Genomic DNA, 23,537 nt, shown 5'->3' on the forward strand with positions numbered 1-23,537 from the left:
TCAAAGACCAAGGCTGAGCCCTTTGAAAGGAATTGGTCAGCTGAATCCTTTTTTCTTCCTTAGGATTTGAGATCGCCAGCTGTTTTGCTACCTTTCTCGTGGTGGTTGCTCAGCTCCAACAACTGCTTCCTATTAGGGCCCTAAGGAGCCCGGGTGGGCAGGCAAGGAGTGGCTGGGAGGGGAGGGGCTGGCAAGGTGCCCCTTGATGCAAATGACAAGTTGGCCACGCCCACCCAGTCATTAGGCAGATATTAGTGGTCCGCGGGATTTAAAATTATGAATGTAGTGGTCCCTGAGGTCCAAAAAGTTGGTGAACCACGTTCTATAGGACCACTTCCTCCCATGTTTGATTTACTTGACCCTCATTTCTTCTGGGCTCCCTATATGACTTGGTATTTACCTACCCTTCCTTCGGCTCACAGACTGAATAAAAGGAGGCTCTGCAGAGGTGCTGGGACTTTGAAACCAATTTGTTGCCTTTGAACTGGGTAATTAGGATCACATCCATCAGGCTAATAACCTTTGCCTGATTTAAGCTGGAATTGTGAGGGGTGGAAATGCAGCCCCTGGATGTTTCCGTGTAATTTATGAATCCCTCCAAGGTGGGATGAGGGCAGAGATTCTGGGATGTTCTTATGTGTGTGAGACCTCAGTTCAGAGATACCATCAGTTTTCGTTGTCTGTCACCAAATGTCAGCCTGACAGATTTACGGAGGAGCCTCTTCATCTCCTTCACATTGGAGGAGGACACCTTATTTCCAAGTATGCTTGGACAGAAATAACAGCCAGCATGGATGCAGAATTAAAAGGAGTGGGACTGATTGTGATCGAAATTCAATGATGATCGAAATTGTTCTCTTTTGGGGGGAAAAAGAGGATTACAACTGTATTTAGATAATTTATGTTTGCCCACGCTTTAAAAAAAAAATCTAATGTACGGATCACTTTTTAAGGAAGGATTGAAATCAGTTGCTGTTTTTGAAATGGTTTTAAATAAAGTAAACAGTAATTCTACACTAATACGGCTTTTATTTATTACCAAAAGGGAAGCCTCGTGGACTTTAATCTCCTAAGAAATGTCAAGGTGTAACTAGGAAAATTTTTTAACAGATGGCGAAGCAGTTGCTTATTAGATTAACATCTCCAGGTAGAATTCTCCAGAAGGCATGCAGGAAGTAGATTCCAAAGCACCAGGATCTGCATGGCCTAAAGCCGAGTAATGACTCATGCAATGGATCTTGTCACATGAGCTGTGGCATGAATACTTGGCATGAGTTGGTCAAGAGACTGGATTATGATAGGTGTGCAATTTGTATACAAAACTGTCACCAGACCCGAGCGGATCAAGAAAAACAACCCAGTCATATTTGGCAAGTGAGGTTCACTGAGGTTGAGTGTTAAAACAATTACTGTCTTGGCGTGCTGTTCTTTAGTCAAACCTTATGGAGAGGAGGAAGAGTTGCTTTAGTGAACTACCTGTTATGAAAAGGACAGTTTCCGTGACCTAAGCATATCAATGCAAATCTGTCTTCATTTCCTGCTATAGGTTTGTTCTTCCTTAGAAGGATCTTTTCTCTAGTTTTCCTTTCCCAGGGCTGTTTCTTGTGGTTGGCAGTTTTTTCACTGTGCCACCATTAAGGATCAGCTGTAATTCTTGTAAATGAGTCATAAAAACGACACAGCACTGGCGTTATGTTTTTTTTTTATTAAAATATTTTTTAAGCAGAACACCACTGTATATATGGTATACACAATAAAAACTACAGCAAATATGGTGAATAGATGTTTCTATCCAAGACATGCACCACAAGCTTTTCAGGGTCCCTCCCCAAATCATGGTCCCCAGGACTGAAAGTGTGCGAGGACCTCAGCGTAAACCAGTGGTATAAAGAGCGGCAGGTTTTTCCCCTTCAGTTTCACTTGATCGATTTCAAGAGACTTTTGATTTTTTTGGAAAAGTCCCTTCACATTTGATCACCAAGAAACATGGTTCATAAGCTAGAAGGGGAAATGTTGAGCAATCCTACAATGTTCTTCTGGACAGTTTTCTCCAATCCGGAGTTCATCTATTCATCTGGGTAAAAGCTGCCGTTTAAAAGGGCACCTAATTTAAAGGCGTGTTTTTTCCTCCCCCCCCCCCCCCCCCCCCCCCCCCGGTCCAGCATTTTGTTTCTAGAGAGAACCATTTAGTTTGAGGCTCTGCAAAAGGAATTGGTTAATTCCTTTTAGTTATATCATAGAAGCCACGCTGCACTATGGACCAGCCTTTTTATATGTGCCTATTTCCACTTTTCCTTTTCTCCCGAGTCTTAACACCCAAATCCTGACTCTCGTGCTACTGGCTGCACTAGACTCTAATGCAACTTATTTTTTTGGCAGCATTGAGCTTAAAAATTGACTGTGGAGCCAGTGATATTGCTTCAAAACATTCTCTTTTGTCCCACATTGCTAATAGCTATGTAACAGTGGAAGGATTCAAGCTATTTATCTAATATACCTAAAAACATGTATGAGCTTTGATAAGACTTGCTTCCTTTTGGAAGATACTGAAAGTGACAACAGATCTACCAAGAGAGACTTAGAGAATTACAGAAGACACATCCCCCCCCCCCCCCCAATTTTTTTGAACAAGGCTGATTGTTCAATGTTTCAGGAAGTTTGAGATCTTCAGCATCTCTTACGGAGAAGTCAATCCTCCTTCCCAGGATAGTCAATAATCTAGTTTTCAATACTTTCGTTGACCATATGCTGCTCAAATATCCAACCCCTGTGTTTATTTACTGCTCAGATCCTGTTCCACCACAATTCTGCCAATATTTAATCACCTGTTTGATTCCGGGACTAGTACTATCCCAAAGTCAGTTAGAACAGTTAATAAGAAATAATAGAATGATTTATCTGTTCCTTTTATGATGAGAATGAGGATACCAGTTCTATTTTAGAGAGGATATCAGGTTTGGCAAGAAAGAAAAAAAACCAGTTATATATCGAACAGCAAAAGAAAAAAAAAGGGATAAATAAGTAGTTCTTCAATCAGATGAACCCACCTGGGCAGGATTGCTGCAAACTCAAAAATCACCTATTTTCAGGTGTTTCTCATAACCCCGAACCACCTGTTCCATGTATGCCCTTTCTGTACAAGACTGACAGCAATGCTAAATTACTGAACATCTTCTAAAATAAAAAAAAGCAGATGTGGAGCCAAACTCTTTCAGTTTTTCAAGTCAGTTTTTCCTTCACTTCTTGGAAATCTTGGCTTGCTTGTGTTTAGGAGGTGCCCACCTCAGGCAGAGAGAATCCACTGGGGGAAGAGGAGGGGGAGGGAGAAACGAAATAAGAAAACTTAGTAGGTCTGAATGGGTAAGTGGAAAAGGGCAGAGCAGTCAGATAAAGTCCATCACTACATCGACTATAATGGGGCATGGATGAACGTGCCTCAACTGAGAATGCTGATGAAAATTCAACAGGTTAACCAAATTGAGTACTAGAGAAATTGCAACAGATACCACCCTGAATAAAATTATGCCTTGGGCTGGTGACGGCAAACACAAATGCAGGTTTGCCTTGCAACCATTCAGTGACTGTCACATGCTAGGACCATTTTTCATACTTATGACGCTGCAGCATTCCCACAGTCCAGTGGTGGGTTGCAGGCGGTACATCCCGGTACGGGTGTACCGGAGCCAGCCCGGAGCACCGGATACCGTTCCGTTCCACCGGAGGGCCCACCCACCCACCCACCCGCACTCCTTACTAGTGTTTAAAGGCTTCTGCGCAGGTGCATGGCGCATACAGCGCCTGCGCAACGCTCCATGTAACAGCTGGAGCATTGCGGAGGCGCTAGGATGCATGCCTGTACGCTGCATGCATCCATGAGGAGACCACCAGCCCCGTTCCATCCATACCGGTTGGAATAAGATTTGCAACCCACCACTGCCACAGTCGCATGAACAAAATTTGGATGGTTGGCAGCTGGCTCATATTTACGACGGTTGCTGTGTCCTGGGGTCACGTGATCCCCTTTTGCAACCTTCTGACCAGCAAAGTCAATGGGGAAGACAGATGCACTCAACAACCGCATTGCTAACTTCACAACTGCAGGGATTCACTTAATAGCTGCGACAAGAAAGGCTGTAAAATGAAGCTGAAGTCACTGTCTTGCTTAGCAACAGGAATTTTGGGCTCAACTGTGGTCATAACTTGAGGACTACCTGTTAAGTGCCATGGTGGATTCATTTTAGATTTGAGAGGTCCTGGGAGCCATTCAGGCCACAATGCCAGCGTTTATGCCTTGTTTGAAGCAGCTCCACAGGCCTTCTGCCCCGCCCAGTAGGCAGCTCCTGACCCGGCCCCTTTTGAAAAGGAAAGAGATCTGGGAGGGGGTCCAAATAATCTCCCTGAAACTCCTGTTACATAAATGGCATATTTATGTAACAGGAGCAACGTCATCCGCTCCCTGGGGTGAAAATAACAATGCCTCTTTCAGCAAAAAACTGCAACATCTCATTCCTTTCAAGATGACTCTTAATAGATACAGTTGCCGATAAATTCAAAGCAGGTTGTTTGGCTTAATTGAGGAAGCGGCTTTATAATGCAGTGAGAAGTCATTTAAATGTTTATACTCATAATAGACAAATATTTCAGTTTCTTTGCGTTTTATATTATACCGCTGCTTGTGATGCAAAACAGGAAAGATCCGGTGTGCACAGATTGAAGTGGCATGAAGTGAGCCAAGGTTAGATAAACAAGCAGCTACGACTGGAAACTCAAACAAGAAACTGCATACCTTGAGTGCTGAATGATTTATGCCCCACCAGATAATCAAAAGGGTATTTTTTTTCTTCTCAGCTACTGTGTTTGTGCTTGGGGCTCTGACACAAAGCTCTGGGCTGCCATCTCTCACAAACGGTGCAGGGGCCGTGATGGCGAAAAACAGCCCGGAAAACAGCCTGAAAACGGCCTCAAAAACCAGCCCCCCAAAACAGGCATGTGCGTGACGGCCAGCTGGTCTTCGGGTTTCCTGTGCTCGCACATGGACGCACCTTCTGGTTTGGGCCAAAAAAGGTTCACCATCACTGGTGTAGGGTCTGCTGTTTGGGTGGGTGGGTGGTTGGATTAGGGGGCCTCCAAGGACCCTTCCAACTCTGTTAATGAAAGGCGCAAGTGGAGACTGGCAACACTTCCTGCCTAAAACAATCTCGCCCTATGAATGTCCATCACGTGAAACATGCTTCAAATAAAAGCTTAGCCTTTTCTCAGCGTCTCTTGCGCATTCCGATATGGTAACCTGAATAAATAATCCTCCCCAGCTATCTTAAGGGGAGTTAAATATTAACTGCCCCGGTTGGTGCAAGGGAAATGGAATCAATTGCCTAGGAGACTTAACAGTTTGAAGTCCATTCCTCGGAAGGAATCCCAAGAATGTCAGTTTAGTTGGTATTGAGGGGCACAGCAAAGACTGGAAAGCAGTTCCATGAATCAGGAAAACTAAAAGGGCAGGACATGTTTAGGAGCAACAAGCCTTAAGGGTAGGCAATGGCCTGAGGAGAGTGTTGTGGCCCACCAGTGGCAGACTCGGACAATGAGGAGGTTGGGGAGGAACATGGGACAGTCCTGGAGTCTGGAGAAGGCTGTGATGAGGGCTCTCCATCGGAGGCAAAGATTGGGCCAGGGACAACTGACAGTTATCAGCTAGTGGGGCTGGAGAACATCTGGAGCTTGTTCCCAACGCGCGCATGTTCAGAGCTGTCACAAGAAAGGAACAACAAAGGAACAAGGGCCGATTCTGAAGAAAAGGCGCAAGGAGACGCTGAATGGCCCCTCCCGTAGGGAACAAACAGGAGCGAAAGGGGAGTGGGTTTGAAGGAAACAATTAATTTTTATGATTAGTGGGAAGATTTGATTATCTGAAAGACTCCTTGCCAAGTATTTCCTTGTACAGCTTTGCATCTGGAAGCTATTGGCCTGGCAACTATCCAAGAAATGATAAGGTCTGTGGTTGCAATTTATCCTTAAAAGATTGTTTGCTGGGACTCTGCCAGATGTGAATGCTAGGAATTCACATTAGCCAAATAAAAAGGTGTTGTTGTTTTTTCAGGACAAGGAGTCTGTTTCGTGATTTGGTAAAGCCTAGATCAGAACATATTGTCCATAAGCATGGAGGTGAAACATAGAACACAGAATAATAAAGAGTTGGAAGCCATCTTGGAGGTTTTCTAATCCAACCCCCTGCTCAAACAGGAAACGCTATACAAACCTTTTTTTGCTCGCGTGCCAAAAGTGGGGGGAGCGCAGGGGGGTTGTGTGCAGGTGTGCCACACCTATAATGCAATGCGCAACCCTCAGCATGCATGCGCGCATGACAGGCGCGACCCCCCATTTTTTGCATGCTTTTTTCGCCCTCTCCAGGCTCCAGAGGCTTTTATATGAGCCTGGGGAAGATGAAAACAGCCCCCCCCCCCCCCCCAAGAGGCTACAAGCAAACAGGAAGTCTGTTCCCGAACTTCTGGTTTGCCCTTAGGGCCGGTTTTTGCACTCCGGAGGCTTCAGAGAAGCTCCTGAAGCCTCCGGAAGGGTGGGGGAGGCTGCTTTCGCCCTCCCCAGGCTCCTATATAGCCTCTGGAGCCTGGGGAGGGTGAAAAATGGCCTCAAAAAAAGGCTAAAGTCAGCTGGCCAGCGCGCAAATGTGTAACGCCTTGCGTGCCCTGACATATGGCCCCATGTGCCATCTGTGGCAGGCATGCCATAGGTTCGCCATCCCAGCACTATACCATTCCAGACAAATGGCTGTCCAATCTCTTCTTAAAGTCCTCTTGAAGGCAAGCTGTTACACTGTTTGATTGTTCTCACTGTCAGGAAGTTTCTCCTTATTTCTAGATTGATTCTCTCCTTGGTTAGTTTTTTGTCCCATCTTCAGGTCCTCTGGAAAATAGGTTGATCTCCTCTTCTTTGTGGCAGCCCCTCTAATATTGGAACACTGCTATCATGTCACCCCTGGTCCTTCTTTTTATTAGACTAGACATATTAAATTCCTGCATCCGTTTTTCATATGTTGCTTAAGAATGCTGCTTGAGGAAAAACTGGGAAACTGAACTCATTGCAGGCAGTCCTCAACTTACAACCACAATTGATACCAAAACTACTACTAAGCAATGCAGACATTGAGTTGTGCCCACTTTTACGACCTTTCTACCATAGTTATTAAGCAAAACACATGGATGTTAAACAAATCCAGCTTCCTCCATTGACTTTGGAAGTCCCCAGGGAAAAGTCACAAATGGCAAATGGAAAGGTTGTGAAAAACTGCCATAAGCCACATTTTTTCAGTTCCATTGTAACTTTGAATGATGTCTAAACAAATTGTTGTAAGTCGAGGACTACCTGCATATGTTTCAGAGAGAAAGAAAAACAGACATATCCTCACCCATGCTAGAAAGCTAAAAGAAGGAAGCAACATGTATGAGAATGGTAAAAACTGGAAATTTAAAGAAGCAACAAATGGCATTAAAAAAAGAAGATGGAGAAAATGCAGTTATTTAAGAACGGCATAGACTACTTGGAAATCGCTTCTGGACTTTGTGCTTGAGGTGGGAAAAAATAGAACTTTGATTTTGGATTTTACCAATTGGATAGATTTGTTGTTATAGAAATGGCTAGTTTAAACTATTATGTAAAAGTAAAAAGTTGAGGTTTGATGTTAATGCCTTATTCTATTGCACCAAAGGGAGTCGGCAGTCAATGCCTTCTTTTTTCCTTTTCCCCACATGCTTTCCACCACTCTTCTCTTGCCTTTTCCCTTTCCTAATTTCCCTACTATTTACTTTTGTATTTTCTCTGTACGTTGTATTATAAACTAATAAAATTGTTTAAACTGGAGCTACATAAGAAAAAAAGGTGGGGGTGGAAGGTTGAAGGCCAAGAAGCTAAATCTAGCAAATTTAAGAAGTTGGCTGGAGATTTCAGAGGGGGTGGGGAAGGAGGAAGAACAAGGGAGAAGGGGGGGAGAGGGAGGGGGAGGAGGGAGGGAGAGGGAGAGGGAGGGAAGAAGGGGGGGAGAAAGAAAAAAAGAAGGCATGCCGCATTGAATATCCTATACAGATTTATAAGTCAGACTTTGAGCAAAAAGCGGGATGAACCACTACTGCATCCTACCCTCACCATTTTCCCATTCGTCAGTACCTGTGATTGGCGGCTTCTTATACTGAGCACTTTTGAGATGCTCCTCCACTAACTTGGGAGTGACACAGATGACGTGCTGCCCCTTCCAATACTTGACCATGTTCAGGGACTGCAAAGTGCTGATGATGTCGTTCTGCGTGATGCTCGTCATTTGGCTGTGCCAAGGGAAATAAACAAGGCGCATATCAGCTGGACAAAGACCAGATAAGGGGAGGTCAGGAGTCCTACTATATAGGCTGTCAAGGTTCCAACTAATGCACCCATAACCATCAGAACTCCAAGGCAGGTAGATTCCTTCATTGGGTATATCATATTGGCATAGGCTGGTGAAAACTGACTCTAAAGGTTCCAGCAGTTTTCACCTAATTAAAACTTTTCCCCTTTTCCCAAACAAAGTGTCTCATGGTCCAATCAGGGTGCTGTCCAGTTGCTTGGTAATATCACTCCTCCTTTCTTTAGCCACTGATTGGAATGTCCTTGGTTCCCAGGGGAAAAGTATTTTGTTTTGGCTACAAAAACCCCCCCGTTATCTCTAATTCCCACTCCCATTGTGGTAACACTGAAGCCTAAAAGATGGCCTCAGTCAGGCCAACTTCAGAATTGACCTAGGCCTTATTACGTTGTTAAGGTTACTACAGAAGGGCACACAGTCCGCCCGGAATACCATATCCCTTGCTACAGATTGTCCTTGACTTACAGCCAGACTTCCCAATGCTAACCAAGGCAGTGGCTAAGCGAGTTGTGCCCAATTTTGTGATTTTTACCATGGCTCTTAAGTGAATGGCTGTGGTTGTTAAGTGAAGTGAATCTGCCTTCCCCTCTTTGACTTTGTTGGAAGCTGACAAATATTGGCTCCCAAATATTGATCACATGACCTCGACTCTGCAGCCATCATAAATATATGCAAGTAATTAAGCACCTGGATTTTGATCATTTTTTACTATGGGAAGGCTGTGACTGTCGTAAGTGCAAAGATCCACTGTAAGTCACTTTTTCAGTGCCATTGTAACTTTGAATGGTCACTAAACAAATAGCAATAGCATTTTAGACTTAATACCGTTTCACAGTGCTTTATAGCCCTCTCCAAGCGGTTTAGAGAATCAGGGTATTTTCCCAACAATCTGGGTCCTCATTTTTCCAACCCCGGAAGGACGGAAGGCTTAGTCAACCTGGAGCCCCTTCAGGACTGAACACCTGCTGTGGGCAGAATTAGCCTGCAATACAGGTACTTACAACAGTTCATTTAATGGCGATTCAAAATTACAACAGCACTGAAAAAAGTGACTTATGAACCATTTTTCACACTTACGACCATTGCAGCGTCCCCATGGTCACACGGTTTACATCCAGAGGCTTGGCAAATGACTCACATTTATGACGGTTGCAGTGCCCCAGGGTCATGTGATCTCCTTTTGCGACCTTTGACAAGCAAGGTGAATGGAGAAGCCGGATTCACTTAGTAGCCATGTGTCTGATTTAAGAACTGCAGTGACTCACTTAACAAATGAGGCGGGAAAAGTCGTAAAATGGGGCAAAATTCAGTTAACAAACTTCTCTCACTTAACAACATACATTCTGGGCTCATTGGTGATCATATGTTGAGGACTGTATTGTAACCACTGTGCCACCAGGGCTTTTATTTGTATTTTACAAATAGCTGTAAACCAAGGACTGCCTGTAGGACTAGTAGCCAAATCTCCACTCACCTGAGATCCTTGATGGAAAGGGTGCCTCGGAAATCCCGAAGGATCTCTAGTAATACCCATGACCAATAGCTTCGGTAGCTCAGCTTGCCGAGGTCTGAAAGGGGCTTTTCGGGAGATCCCACCGTGCTTTCAAGTTTGGAGAGCTCATAGCCTGCGGGAGGAGAGGGTGGTGGTGGTGGAAGAAATCAGAAGTCAAGGCTCAAAGGCATCTCAGCTCAGGATCCAGGCATTTCAAGGGCAAGGAAAAGCTCAGGCCAGATCAAAACTCACATTTTTTAGTAAAGTGGCTTCAAAATGTTTAGCGCACACCTCAAGTGATCAGGATAGCAGAAGTGTTACAAAGGGGAGGGGGAGGCAGGGCAGATATAGCAGATCTTAACGTTTCACCAGGGGCCCATGAAGATTCTCAGTCACCCAGGTGATGGTTGTCCCAAAGGTGCTTTTTCAGGAGGCAACTGGACTCTCTTGGAATTTTTTTAGGGGGGGGGGGGAAAGGACAACCAACACCTGGATGACTAGAAATCTCCGGAGACTTTTAGCCATGCACTTTGCGATGAGCGTCCTTAGGATGGAGTGAGAGAGTATGAAGGGAAACCCTCTAGAAATTGCAGGCTACAGGAACCATTTGCGCTTCCGTTTGAGATGCAGGCAACACAGACTCATCCCCAATAGCCTGAGCCTCATCTTCAACAGTGAAGGGACACAGGGCAGCAAAACATACTGCAGCCAAGAAGGCTCCACGTCCATTTGCACCACTCAGGTGACCCTGAGGGCACTTCCAAGTGGCCTCAATGACCCTCTAAAAGAATGCAAATGTCCAGCTGTCTTCAAGGACTATAAGCCATTCTCCACCATCCAGTCAGAGCTTTTTTGATGAGAAAGGAAACTTCTTCAAAGAAAAAACAAGAAAATTCAGTTGCCTTCTGAAAAAGCATCTTTGGGATTGTCACCGGGATGGAAGGGGTGGGGTGGGGGAATGTCTAGCTTACAAATCCAGAAGTAGGAAGCAATTAAGAGACTGATAATCCACTTTAAAGTTTATATTTATCATTCATTAAGCTTACTGAATGCAATGAGGAATTTCCCATAACCCCTTCTCTGGTAAGGGGGCAAGGTTAGGATACAAGCCACATTATTCCCATCTGGAGATTCCTTCTCCTAGAGGGGAAAAGAAATCACAGGAGTCAAATAAATGACGCAGTGGAATCTAGCGTTAAGCAGAGAAATCAACATCCAGAAAAACACAATTCTTAAAAAAAAAAGTCACCAATTGCATCTGTTATATCTAGCAACCCTAAAATAAGCTTGCTCCACTGTCATGGTTAAAATCCCTGCTTCCCCTCCTGCTTTAAATTCTCTGCTAAACTGATCTTGGTACTGATTTGTTTACCATCTTCTTTTCTTCCTCATTTTAAATTACCTATTATGTTTGCATCCCATCAATCGTCCAAAAGCTCAAGGCAGCCTGCATATCATGTTCCTTTCCAATTTAATTCTAAGAGCAACCTATGGTCATCAGGCTTTTCTGACTCATAGTAAGTGACCCTGTATGCTTCCAAGATTATGTATGGGGGTTGAATTCATTCCAATTCCTCACAGTTTTCTATTATGGAGTCTACTCCACTGCAGGTTTTTAATACAACTTGTTAAATTTCAACTGCAATAAAATTTGTCTTTATGCCTGTGGTTATAAAGTTTTCCAAGTATAATAAACTGTGATATTGCAGATTTCAGAGGAAACCAGAGACTCTGAGATCTCTCCCCCTCCCCATTCGCTTTCTCTCTCTCTCTGTCTGAGAGAGAGAGAGAGAGAGAGAGAGAGAGAGAGAGAGAGAGAGGGAGAGAGAGAGAGAGAGAGATTTTTTCCTCCTTCCCTGTCAGATGTCAAATCAATAACAATAATTGAACAAACACGGACATGTTTCTTAAACTGCATTTTCTATTTCTGAACTTTTCCTACCGCACACTAATTTTAAACACACAGAAACACCTTTCTAACTGCTCACTTGGGGGTGCACATAAAAGAAAGTAACAGCACTCTTCGTTCAGAAAATCTGCTGAATTATTTGGGTCAGCCATGGTTTGGTAGAACTGGAACCCAGAATGCATGGATGGTTGTGTGCAAAATAAGACATAGGTGGAGTGAATGGCCTCTCTTGTAAAAAATAAAAAATCCTGATTTTTCATACAGCCCTAATCTTCCAGAGCTTTTCTTCCTCTCCCTCCCCACAACCATTCCTGATATCCTTCTTGCCCCTCCCAATCTTCCTAGGACTATACCTCAGCCATCACCATCATTATTCTTGACTTTTTCCCTATTCACATGAGCACCGATTGTTGGGGGAACAATAGGCTGACTATGATGGCTGTAAAGTACTGTGAAGCGGTATATAAGTCTAAGCGCGATTGCTATCTATCCCAAAGCTCTTGTACGTAGAACAACTGTGTTTTAGTCCCTGGGTCAAAAGAACATAAATTTTCAGACACAGAGCATTTAAAACCAGTAGTGCAAGGAATATTTTACACATCCCTTGGGTCTGTCCACCTGTTTAGATCACAAAGTTCGTTACAATTCATTCACTTTTCACCCTGTGAACACCAGCAGGCGGTACCTTTGAAAAGTAGCCAACGATATGGGCTCCTTGCCTGTCCACCTCAGTAAGGATGTAGAAGACAAAGGGCTCCACGTCGAAGTAGAGGGTTTTATGATCCAGGAACAGTTTGGCCAAAAGACACAAATTCTGGCAATAAATCTGTTGGGGAAATAAATCGAGAAGCAGTAAGGACACACACACAAAAAGTGTGGAATCCAGGACCAAAGAAGAGAAAGATGAGTGTTCTTTCCTTATCAAAACAAACAAAAGTATCTCTGAGGTAAACTTTCTAAAATAAGAATATTTCGTTCGCAACTATAAAACTTGTCTAAAACTAAACTCTGGTTTTCTAGAGCAGCCCCCAACCTTTTGGACACTAGGAACCAGGGTACGTGGTTTCGCATGCTGCCTGCATCACGCAGGTGGGGCTTCACTTGTTTGTGCAGCCAAATTTCTGGCATGCCACAGCCCGATGCTGGTCCACAGACCGGAGGGTTGGTGACCCCTGTTCTAGAGTGACACCCAGCATCTCCAACTTGTTCAAAAAGCCAAGAAGTAATCTAAGAAAAATAAATCTTGTGTAAGATTCCTGTTTTGGAAGCTTTTTGAGCCTCATGAAACCCAAAGGTTTCTTCTTTGAACCCATTCTGTGGGGAGCCTTGTGGATCTTCCGGAAATTAACCTTCCTGTCGTAATTCAAGATGACACAGGCCTTTTTTGGGGACTGGTCCGTGCCCTGGAATTATAGCTTTGCCGATCCCGATTTACAATCAGCCTGAAGTTGGTTCTTTGAAAAGAAAAATGAATTCTCTGGTTTCAGAATTATAGAATCAAGATCAGGTGAAGTATTAGTGCTGCTTTATGAAGTCCTAGTAAGACCACATCTGGAATACTGCAACCAATTTTGGTCACCGTACTACAAAAAAGATGTTGAGACTTTGGAAAAAGTTCAGAGAAGTGCAACTAAGATGATCAAAGGCCTAAAGACTAAAACATATTAAGAATGGCTGCAGGTTTTGGGTTTGGCTAGTTTAGAGAACAGAATTAGGGAAGACATGTTAGCAGCATTCCAGTACTTGAGGGGCTGCCACAAAGAAGAGGGAGTAAAATTATTGTTCAAAGCACCTGAGGGCAGGACAAGTAAAAAAATGGTTGGAAACTAATCAAGGAGAGAAGCAACCTGGAATTAAGGAAAAATTGCCTAACAGTGAGGACAATTAACTTGTGGAACAGAAGTTGCCTTCAGACATTGTGGGTGCTCCATCACTGGAGGTTTTTAAGAAGAGACTACACAGTCACTTGTTTGAAATTGTATAGGATTTCTTGCTTGAGCAGGAGGCTGGACTAGAAGACCTCCAAGGTCTCTTCCAGCTCTATTCTATTCTATTTCATATTCTGCAGTGTGTTATACATTCCATAACTTTCTGATTGGTCTTCACAAAATCCAGTTGCAACCAATTCTTAAGTGTAATTTTATCCACTGTAAAGGTTCGATAGAAGAGCCTCCGTATTACTACGCATGCCCAATATTGCCCTTCCCCAACCTGGGACCCTTCAGATGCCAGTAAATCTGATTATGTGTTATCAAATTGGTATCAACTCTTAGTGCCTACATGGACCTTCTCGATTATCATTCGTCCCCAACTGGTCCTTCTGGGCTTCCAATGGTGCAGTTATCAACCTGCCAGAACCTGCTGAATTTCACCCCTGCATTAGAGACTTATCCAGAGGGCCGAGTCTTTTACATACAGTAGTCCTCAAGTTACCACAATGGAGCCCAACATTTATGTCACCAAGCATTTGTTAAATGAGTTTTGCCCCATTTTATAACTTTTCTTGCCATAGTCTGAATTAACTGAATCGTTGCACTTCCTTCACTTAGTAATATGGTTATTAAATGAATCTGGCTTCCCCATTAACTTTGCTTGTTGGAAGGTCGCAAAAGGAGATCCCATAACAACAGGACATTGCAACCGTCATAAATGTGAATCGGTTGATAAGCCTCTGAATTGTGATCACATGACCATGGGTATGCTGCAATGGCCATAAGTGTGAAAAACGGCTGTAAGCCACTTTCTTCAGTGCTGTTGTAATTTTGAACAGTCACTAAATGAACTGTTGTTAAATCAAGGACTACCCATAATATCTTCGAAGTAGGATAATTTGAGCCTAGTTATTTGTGCCTTGACGGACAATTCTAAGCTTATTTGCTCAATGAGCTATTTGGTTTTTTTTAGATAAATCCTTTAGAAATTCTGGACGACAACTCTCAAAATGTTTTTATTAGCATCGCATTATTCCCCCATTATTTGCCATCTTTGATACAGCTGTTTCTATATGAAAAGATTGAAGGCCATACAAGCTTATCTGCATACAGATAGTCCTCAACTTACAGCAATTCATTTAATGACCAAAGTTACAATGACACTAAGAAAAAGTGATTTGTGACCATTTTTCCACACTTACGACTGTTGCAGCAGCCCCGTTGGTCACCTGATCAAAATCCAGATGTTTGACAACTGATTCATACTTATGACAGTTGCAGTGTCCCAATCATTTTGTAACCTTCTGAGAAGCAAAGTCAATGGGGAAGCCGTACTCACTTAACAACCACATTACTAACTTAACCACCGCATCGATTCACTTAACAATGTGACAAGAAAGGTCGTAAAAGGGGGGAAAATTCATGTAAGATCTGTCTCATTTAGCAACAGAAATATCGGGCTCAATTATGGCTGCACGTTGAGAACTACCTGTATAGTTTGCCTTATTTAAAAGCGACTTGCAAACGTGGGGAAGAAGTAAATTATATAGTAGTTAATGACTGTTTATGACTATCCAGAGTGACTGGCTTTTGTATCTGAAGAGACAGATTTTCCAAACAGCGAAGATGGAAAATACAGGTTCCCAAAATAGCAAACTCGCCACTTAAAGACCACAAAAAATGAGCACAGTGGCAGTGGAAACCCTGCAGCTGAAGTGGGCTCTTACCTTGTGATCTTTCCCATCCACCTCATATACCGAGATGTTGTTTTTGCGGTAGATTTCTTTCCCAGGTGGTTGCCGCCACTGACATTGGCCCTGGAAGAACAATGACAAGAAGACCACCTGTGGGTACCAAAACTGATTATTTTTGTCAGAGGAATTCCACCCAACGACTTGTTCAATGCAGCCTCTGCCTTTGTTTGAGTTTTGATCAGGTTATTATTCTCCCATTTTTTTCATTTTAGCATTGGTCGTTTAGATTTTTCTAGCTGACAATACTGGAAGTACTGAAGCTAAACATAGGTAACCCTCAACTCTCAACAATTCATTTAGTGGCCGATCAAAGTTACGACGGCATTGAAAAAAGTGCCATTATTCACACTTACGACCACTGCAGCACCATGGTCTTGTGATCAAAATTCAGCCTCTTGGCAACTCTTAACTCGTATTTATGATGGTTGTTGTGTCCTGCCATCATGTGATCACCTTTTGTGACCTTCTGACAAGCAAAGTCAAAAGGGAAGCCAATTCACTTGAATAACCCCATTACTACCCTAACAACTGCAGTGGTTCACTTAACAAGTGCCGCAAGAAAGATCGTAAAATGGGGCAAAGCTCACTTAACAACTGTCTAACTTAGCAACAGGAATTTTGAGTTCAGCTGCGATCGTAAGTCGAGGGCTACCTGAACATAAATTCAAATGCACTGATAGGCACTGATCCCCAAACACTGTCTTCTCTTTCTTCTGATATTGCCTCATTCCATTTATAGGTTCTCTGGTGCTTAATTCTCTCCCACCCCAACCTTCCCCAGCCCTAGGCCCCTAGCAACTGTCCTCCCCCTTGCGTACAAGGTGATAGCGGTAAGTCTTCTCAAACTTCATATACTTGAGGCAGTATTCGCAGATCCACAGCTTGGGCTGCTTCCCGTAGTCTTCTGGGAAGGGTGAGAAATACCAAGCGTCAATCTCATAGTTCCCGATATGGATTTTGTCCACGTATTTCACTTTGGTGATCTGAGAAGAAACAAAAGTAAGCAGAGTGCTACAAACGCAATCAGAGCAATAGCGCTTAGACTTATATACAGCTTCACAGTGCTTTTACAGCTCTCTCTAAGCGGTTTACAGAGCATATTTCCTCCAACACGCTGGGTTCTCATTTTACCAACAGATGGAAGGCTGAGTCAACCTTGAGCCGGACAGAATGAAACTTCCGGCATTGGACAGTTAGCAATAGCGCTTAGACATATGTACCGTTTCCAGTGCTTTACAGCGCTAAACGGTTTATACATATACATACAGCATATTGCCCCCAACAATCTGGGTCCTCATTTTATCAATCTCAGAAGCATGGAAGGCTGAGTCAACCTTAAGCTGGTGAGAATCGAACTCCTGGAGTGAGCAATGAGTTAGCCTGCAGTACTGCATTCTAACTACTGTACCACCACAGCTCGTAATGCTCCCTTTTCCAAAACTTTTTGGGTTTCAATCCAGACACAGCTAAGCCAGGTACGGAAAAACACTCACTGCTTCATGTTCCTTCTCTAAAGCTGCCGTGGTAGGATCCATCTCAGCATATGTCTGTGGTGGGAGAAAAAAACGAATCTAGTGAGTAACAGCAAGCATTTCCTGGCAAAGCCATCTACTAAGGTTAAATATCACCAAAAGTGCAATCAATTTTAGGTAATCCTCTACTTACAACAGTTCATTTAATGACCATTTGAAGCTGCAACAGCACCGAAAAAAGTGACGCATTATCATTTTTCACACTTACCATTCCACGGTCACATGATCAAATTCAGACGTTTGGCAACTGGCATGTATTTATGATGGCTGCAGTGTCCCGGGGTCATGTGATCCCCTTCTGACAAGCAAAGCCAATAGGGAAGCCAGATTCATTGAACAAGCATTCTAATAACTCAACAACTGCTGTGATTCACTTAACAACTGCGGCAAGAAAGTTAGTAAAATAGGGCAAAACTCACTTAGCAATGCTCTCATTTAATAACAGAATTTCGAGGCTCTATTGTAATAATGTCGAGGACTGTGTTGTTTCCCCCCTCCATCTCTGGAATGGATAGAGGTAGTCCTCAATTTATGACCATTCAGCAACCATGACCTCTTCACCACCTGAGGTACCCCATGCTCCACCTAAGGACGGCAATGGGGAGATTTGGGATTGCCAAGGTGCCTTTCTTAATGAGAGCGTCAATTTAATAATGGTAATAATGGGCCCAACTGTGGTTGTGAGTTGAGGGCCTCCAGCACTGTGTAGCACAGCATACATTCCACCTTCTCAGCCACCTCTCCCTTCCACATCACCTTTTGGACATGGTTGATTTCATCATGTTTGCGCTTCTGATTGCGGGTGATCTTGCGCTCAGGCTGCTCCGAAAGCTCATTCATGTATTGATCGGTATTCTTCTGCACAGCATCCTTGACTGTCTTGGTGAGGGCCAGCCGGTTCTTATCCACCCACTCATCCAGACGTCGGTTGACTGTGACAGACAGAGGAGAGTTAGGAGGTTGCAGAAATGTCACCATTCCCCCCTCCCCTTCCAACCATTTCACACAAAATGTTCGCTACCTAGAAATTGAAATATGGGAACGAGGAGGTGAATCCCCCCTGCCTTGCTCTACTCTGGGATAAACAGAAGGTAGACTGGTAATCTACTAATGGACCTCTAGATCAGAGCTGTCCCTTGGCAACTTTAAGACCTGTGGACTAAGGCACACTATGATGGTTCTTTATCTAAAGATTTATCATTAGTGTGCAGAAAAAAATACTTTACTTAGAAGCCTACCTAAAGTTACATCTAAACTAAATCTTCCTACGCTCATCTGATCTCAAAATCAACAATTTATGGAACAACTTAATTTATGGAACAACTTAATTTTGAAAGACTGCAGGAGGAAAAAAATAAAAGCATTGTTATATTGAATGAGATTAATTCAGTTGGTTAGGAATTTAAGGAATTATCATCCCAGTTTATTTCCAGGACATGAGTTTATGGAAGACTGAACTAGATCAGACACCTCTAATTTTCTCTTCATTATTCAGATCAGAATCTCAGAATAGCACTTACATCCTACATAGTGAACATAAAATTCCTCTCTAGCTTCTTGTTCGTTGAGCCGAGATTGAATCACCTCTGCAGAATCTAAAGGGGAAGAAACCATCAATCTGGTTAAAGGACATTTCAGTCATGAAAAGTGAGAAATATAAGTCATTAAAAAGACAACAAAATGCATCTTTTTTTCCCAAAAGGTAGCAAGCCAGCATGGGAGTAGCCTATAAATCAGTCAAGTTTGAGGCAATGACATAGATCTTGTGTACATGTAGTCCTGGACTCATAGCAGTTACATCACTTGAAAAAAGTAACTTTTTACTGTTTTTCCCACTTACAAATGTTGCAGCATCCCCTTGGTCACCCGAACAAATTTCCAATACTTGGCATCTGACTCATATTTATGACGGTTGCATTGGATCATGTGATCACCTTTTGTGACCTTCTGACAAGCAAAGTCAATGGGGGAGCCCAATTCACTTAATGGTACACAGGATGAATTTAGCTTTAGATATTTTGTGGCATATTAGGAATCTTTAAAATAATTTGTGATTCAAAGATGTAAATCAATAATTATCTTCATAAGTAATAATTACTGTGCCAGTGTTGGTATTCCAGGACAACTAGGACAAATGAACTAAAGCAGTGGTCCCCAACTTTTCCAACTTTGTGAGCCGGCATCAGCCGGAATTGGGGAGGGGGGATGGTTCCGTGTGCAGTTCCATTTATGCAAATGGAGCTGCACATCTGAGCCTGCTTGCCCACTTACGTAGGCTGGTACTAGGCCATGGCCCACGGACCCCTGGTCTATAGGACTCAGGACTGTTGGCTCAGCAACCAGAGCCAGCAACTGCAAGACTACTGGAAGAAAAAGTGTCTACCTGTCATAAATATACAAAGATTGAAAACAAAGAAATAATAAACAAATCACTATCAGTCAATTGAAAAAGGCAGCATTAGTTACAGCAGCTTACAATCTGTGGTGATATTTTTTAATACCATCAAACATCATCCTCTGCCTATCCCAGGGCCTTGGAAAGGATTCATAGGTAGACAAAAATGCCAAATTGGGTCTAAACATCTGGCTGATTGGGCAACCGACAATAATAACAACTTTAGAATTCAAACAGGGAAGCACCTGCCACATAACATCCCAGAATTAATAACTGTTAATAAGAAAGACAAAAAGTCTGGATAGTGAATGTTGCAGCATCTGGAGGCTGCAAAAATAGAAGAGAAAGAAAGAGAAAATTACAAAATAAAAAAAAACTTGCAAATAAGAGTGACTAGCATAGAAAGCAAAAAATGATATCAATAGTAATAGGCACTAGTCATAAAGGGACCATTGTTCCACACCTCTGGTAGAGGGTCTCCTGCTTGAGCAGGTGGTTGAACTAGAAGACCTCCAAGGTCCCTTCCAACTCTGTTATTTTGTTAACTCAAGGCAGTGTCCATAGCCTTCCCCTCTTGTGTTTTTCTCCACAACCACCTGGCTAATTAGGTTGGGCTCAAACAGAATGACCGGTTCAATGACATCCACTAAATTTCCATGGACATGGGTAGACTTGAATATGGCAGTAGTCTGATAGTTGAACTACAGGTAGTTGACTTATGACAAAAATTGAACCCAAACTTTCTGTTAAGTGCGACATTTGTTAAGTGAACATTTCCCCCATTTTATGACCTTTCTTGCCACAGTTGTTAAGTGAATCTCTGCAGTGGAAAAGTTAGTAACAGGGCTGTTAAGTAAATCTAACTTCCCCATTGACTGCTCACCATAAGGCAACAAAAGGGGATCAGGTGCCCCCGGGAGACTGCAACCATTGTAAGTACGAGCCAGTTTTTTTGATCAGGTGACCATGGGGATGCTGCAAAGGTTGTAACTGTGAAAAACAATCATGTCACTTTTTTCAGTGCCATTATAATTTTGAACGGTTGCTAAATGAACTGCTTTATGTCGAGGACCGCCTGTACATGTAGTCCTCAACTTACAACAGTTCATTTAGTGACAGTTACAGCGGCACTGAAAAAAGTGACTTACGACCAATTTCGACACTTACCATTGTAGCACCCCCATGGTGACATGATCAAAATTTGGTCTCTTGGCAAGTTGTCAATATTTACCAAGGTTGCAGTGTCCTGGGGTCAGCTTTTGCAAACTTTTCCAAATCTTTTCCAAATCCCATGGTCATGGGATAACGTTTTGCGACCTTCTGACAAGCAAAATCAAGGGGGAAACTAGATTCACTTAACAACGGTGGCCAGAAAAGTCGCAATGTGGGGCAAACTCACTTAACCAGCATCTCACTGAGCTACATCAATTTGGGGGCTCCGTTGGGATCGTAACTCGAGGACTCACTGCACAACAAGCCAGGAGCTGTCCTGGTCGTTGATCAAGGCGCATTGCGGCATGCGCTTGACACGGCAGCCCATTCCGACGTGAAATACACACACAGAGCGCTGAAAAAGAGAATAGAGGGAAGGCGGGGGGGAGGGTCACTTACGCCACGTCCCGTCCCCTCGCCGACACAGGTAGGTCTCCCCGATTTCCACGGTGACTTCAGCCTCGCGAGAGGGCGGCGACGAGGACAGGCGGCTCTGGTGGCCCAGGCCTCCCGCGCTGCCTTGCCTCGGCGCCTCCTCTTCCTCTCGCCCCCCCGGCCCCAGGCGTCGTGAGTCCGAGCCGGGGGGGCTCCCCCGCTCCCCTCCGCCTTCGTCCGCAGAGGAGGCCGTGTCGCCTCCTCCGGGCCCAGTCGCCGCTGCCATGACAACCGCCACCGCGACAAACAACTCAGGCGCGGGAAAGACGCCCCGGTCACTTCTAACGGCTCTCCCGCCCCCCACACTTTACAGGCCCAAACCGGAAGTGATTTCTCTGGGTCATCATGAGAGATAAAAATTTCCCGGCGGGAGCGCATACGTATGACGCCAACTGGCCCCGGCCACGTGATGCCACGCCTTCACCTTGCGCTGGGTTGCTGGGAAATCGAGTTTCCTGACTGACTGTATATCCATATGGGGATTCTCAGTCGTTCAGGTCATGGTTGTCTCAAAAGTGCTTCCCCCCCACCCCCAAAACGGCAACTGGACTTTTTTCGGGGAAGGGGCGCAAGATCGACTTGCCTTCTGGAATAAAAGCGCCTTTAAAATTTTTTTTTTGTTTATTTGTCAAGCATGTATAAAATGACAGATATAAGTATAAACATAATTATGAATACAGGAAATGGATATGAATAAATGGGGACAGTAGGATAGGGACGGTAAGCACATTGATGGGCTTATGCATGCCCCTTACAGTTCTTGTAGGAATGGGGTGAGGTCAAACAGTAGACAAGTTTAAAGTTATCACCTTTGGGATGAGTTCCCTGACATTTGATTCATCGTGATATTAGTCTGGAGAAGCCTGTGCTTTCTTTTCCAGGTATACAGCGCCACACACCCGAAGGTCCTTCAGATATTAATTTACAATTCCCAGAAATTCCAGCCAATGAGAAGGAATGCTGGGAGTTGTAGTTCAGAAACATCTGGAGCACTACTTCAAAAACATTGCTATAGCATGATAGAGGTTGTGCTTTCCAGCTGTTACCCGAATTCAACGGGATGCCCTTTTGTTCTCCATTAGGACTATTTTTTGTTAAAACTGCTTGATAAAAAGTAAAGTGAGTACAATTAATTTTACCTGCATCATTATAGTTACTAGTTATTATTATGCATCATGTCTAGTCTAATGAAAAGAAGGACTGGAGGCGACATGATAGCAGTGTTCCAATATTTGAGGGACTGCCACAAAGTCTGCATCCAGTTTTTGGTCACTACATTACGAAAAAGATGTTGAGACTTTGGAAAAAGTGCAGAGAAGAGCAACTAAGATGATTAAAGGCCTGGAGACTAAAACATATGAAAAATGGATGCAGGATTTGGGTTTGTCTAGTCTAAAAAAAAGAGGACTAGGGGTGACGTGATAGCATTCCAGTATTTGAGGGGCTGCCACAAAAAAGACGAGGTCAACCTATTTTCCAAAACAACAGAAGGCAAGACAAGAAACAATGGAACAAATCAAGGATATAAGCAATCCAGAACTAAGGAGAAATTTCCTCACAGTGAGACAATTAATTAGTGGAAAGACTTGCCTTCAGAAGTTGTAAGTGCTCTATCACTGTTAAGAGACTGATGACCACATCTGAAATGGTATAGGGTCTCCTGCTTGAGCAGGGGGTTGGAATAGAAGGCCTCCAAAATCTGTTATTCTGTTATACTGCAAGTATTTCAGATAATTAAACTGAATGACTGAATGATCAAAATACACCTACCAAGATATAAAAGATCAGACAAAGGTTGATTAGAAGGACATAAAGTTTATGATACATTATATTCCCAAAAGTATTCGCTCACCCATCCACATAATCAGACTCAGTTGTGAGCAAATACTTTTGGCAATATAGCGTATCTCGTGTAGAACCAGTTCATGTAGGATCCTTCGAGTATGAATATTTGGAGCTCCAAAGGAACTTAATTTTAAGAAAAAATTGTCATGCTTCTTGTGAGAATTTCTGCTTCTGGGATTTTTAAGAAAGGTGATGTAGTAAGTTACATAAATAATATCAGTGATGCTACTGAAGGATGTAATAGCTATAGCATTTAAGACTTTACAGCCCTTTCCAAGCTGTTTACACAGTCGGCATACTGCCCCCAGCAATCTGGGTCCTCATTTTACTGACCTCGGAAGGATGCACGATTATTTGATACACTTTTTCACTGACACTTTTTATTTTGTAAACTTTGATGAAAAGAAGAATATTTTGTTTTTACTTTTATGAACCTGATGCACTGCAGACAAAGGTTGAGGCTGTATGAAATTATACTTTTAATGAGCTGTTATTGACTAACACTTATGAAAGCATATGATTACAATAAATCTGAAACACCATCAGTACAAAATTAATAAGATGCACTAGGGCAATTATTCTATACACAGCCTTTACTCAATTATTATTCAGGAGTAACACT

At 43.2% G+C, this 23,537-nt stretch overlaps 1 protein-coding gene across 2 annotated transcripts; it reads right to left on the reverse strand.

Annotated features, from left to right (window-relative positions):
* Positions 1-864: 864 nt before the first annotated feature.
* KAT8 (lysine acetyltransferase 8) lies at positions 865-21,414 on the reverse strand. Of its 2 annotated transcripts, none has more exons than XM_081933178.1 (11): positions 21,035-21,414; positions 18,549-18,623; positions 17,785-17,960; positions 16,990-17,043; positions 16,315-16,479; positions 15,470-15,559; positions 12,497-12,637; positions 10,949-11,042; positions 9,885-10,035; positions 8,152-8,333; positions 865-3,301 (listed from the first exon to the last, which is right to left on the reverse strand). In XM_081933178.1, the coding sequence occupies exons 1-11, from the start codon at positions 21,294-21,296 to the stop codon at positions 3,237-3,239; spliced, it is 1,455 nt and encodes a 484-aa protein (XP_081789304.1). In that variant the 5' UTR covers positions 21,297-21,414; the 3' UTR covers positions 865-3,236. The 2 variants fall into 2 exon arrangements, with proteins under 2 accessions (XP_081789304.1, XP_081789305.1); XM_081933179.1 differs by having other exon boundaries at positions 8,179-8,333; positions 21,035-21,412.
* Positions 21,415-23,537: the final 2,123 nt, after the last annotated feature.

This window comes from Natrix helvetica (assembly GCF_964273705.1).
Source record: "Natrix helvetica genome assembly, chromosome: Z".
NCBI lineage: Eukaryota > Metazoa > Chordata > Lepidosauria > Squamata > Natricidae > Natrix > Natrix helvetica.

What these genes read in the sequence shown, in the direction of transcription:
- KAT8 (XM_081933178.1), bottom strand. Translation starts at nt 21,296, where the DNA reads ATGGCAGCGGCGACTGGGCCCGGAGGAGGCGACACGGCCTCCTCTGCG. An exon ending in TAGAGAAGGAACATGAAGCA is followed by an intron (nt 16,480 to 16,989) that starts GTGAGTGTTTTT and finishes GTTTCTTCTCAG; the next exon opens with ATCACCAAAGTGAAATACGT. An exon ending in AGACTTACCGCTATCACCTT is followed by an intron (nt 15,560 to 16,314) that starts GTACGCAAGGGG and finishes TTGTTCTTCCAG; the next exon opens with GGCCAATGTCAGTGGCGGCA.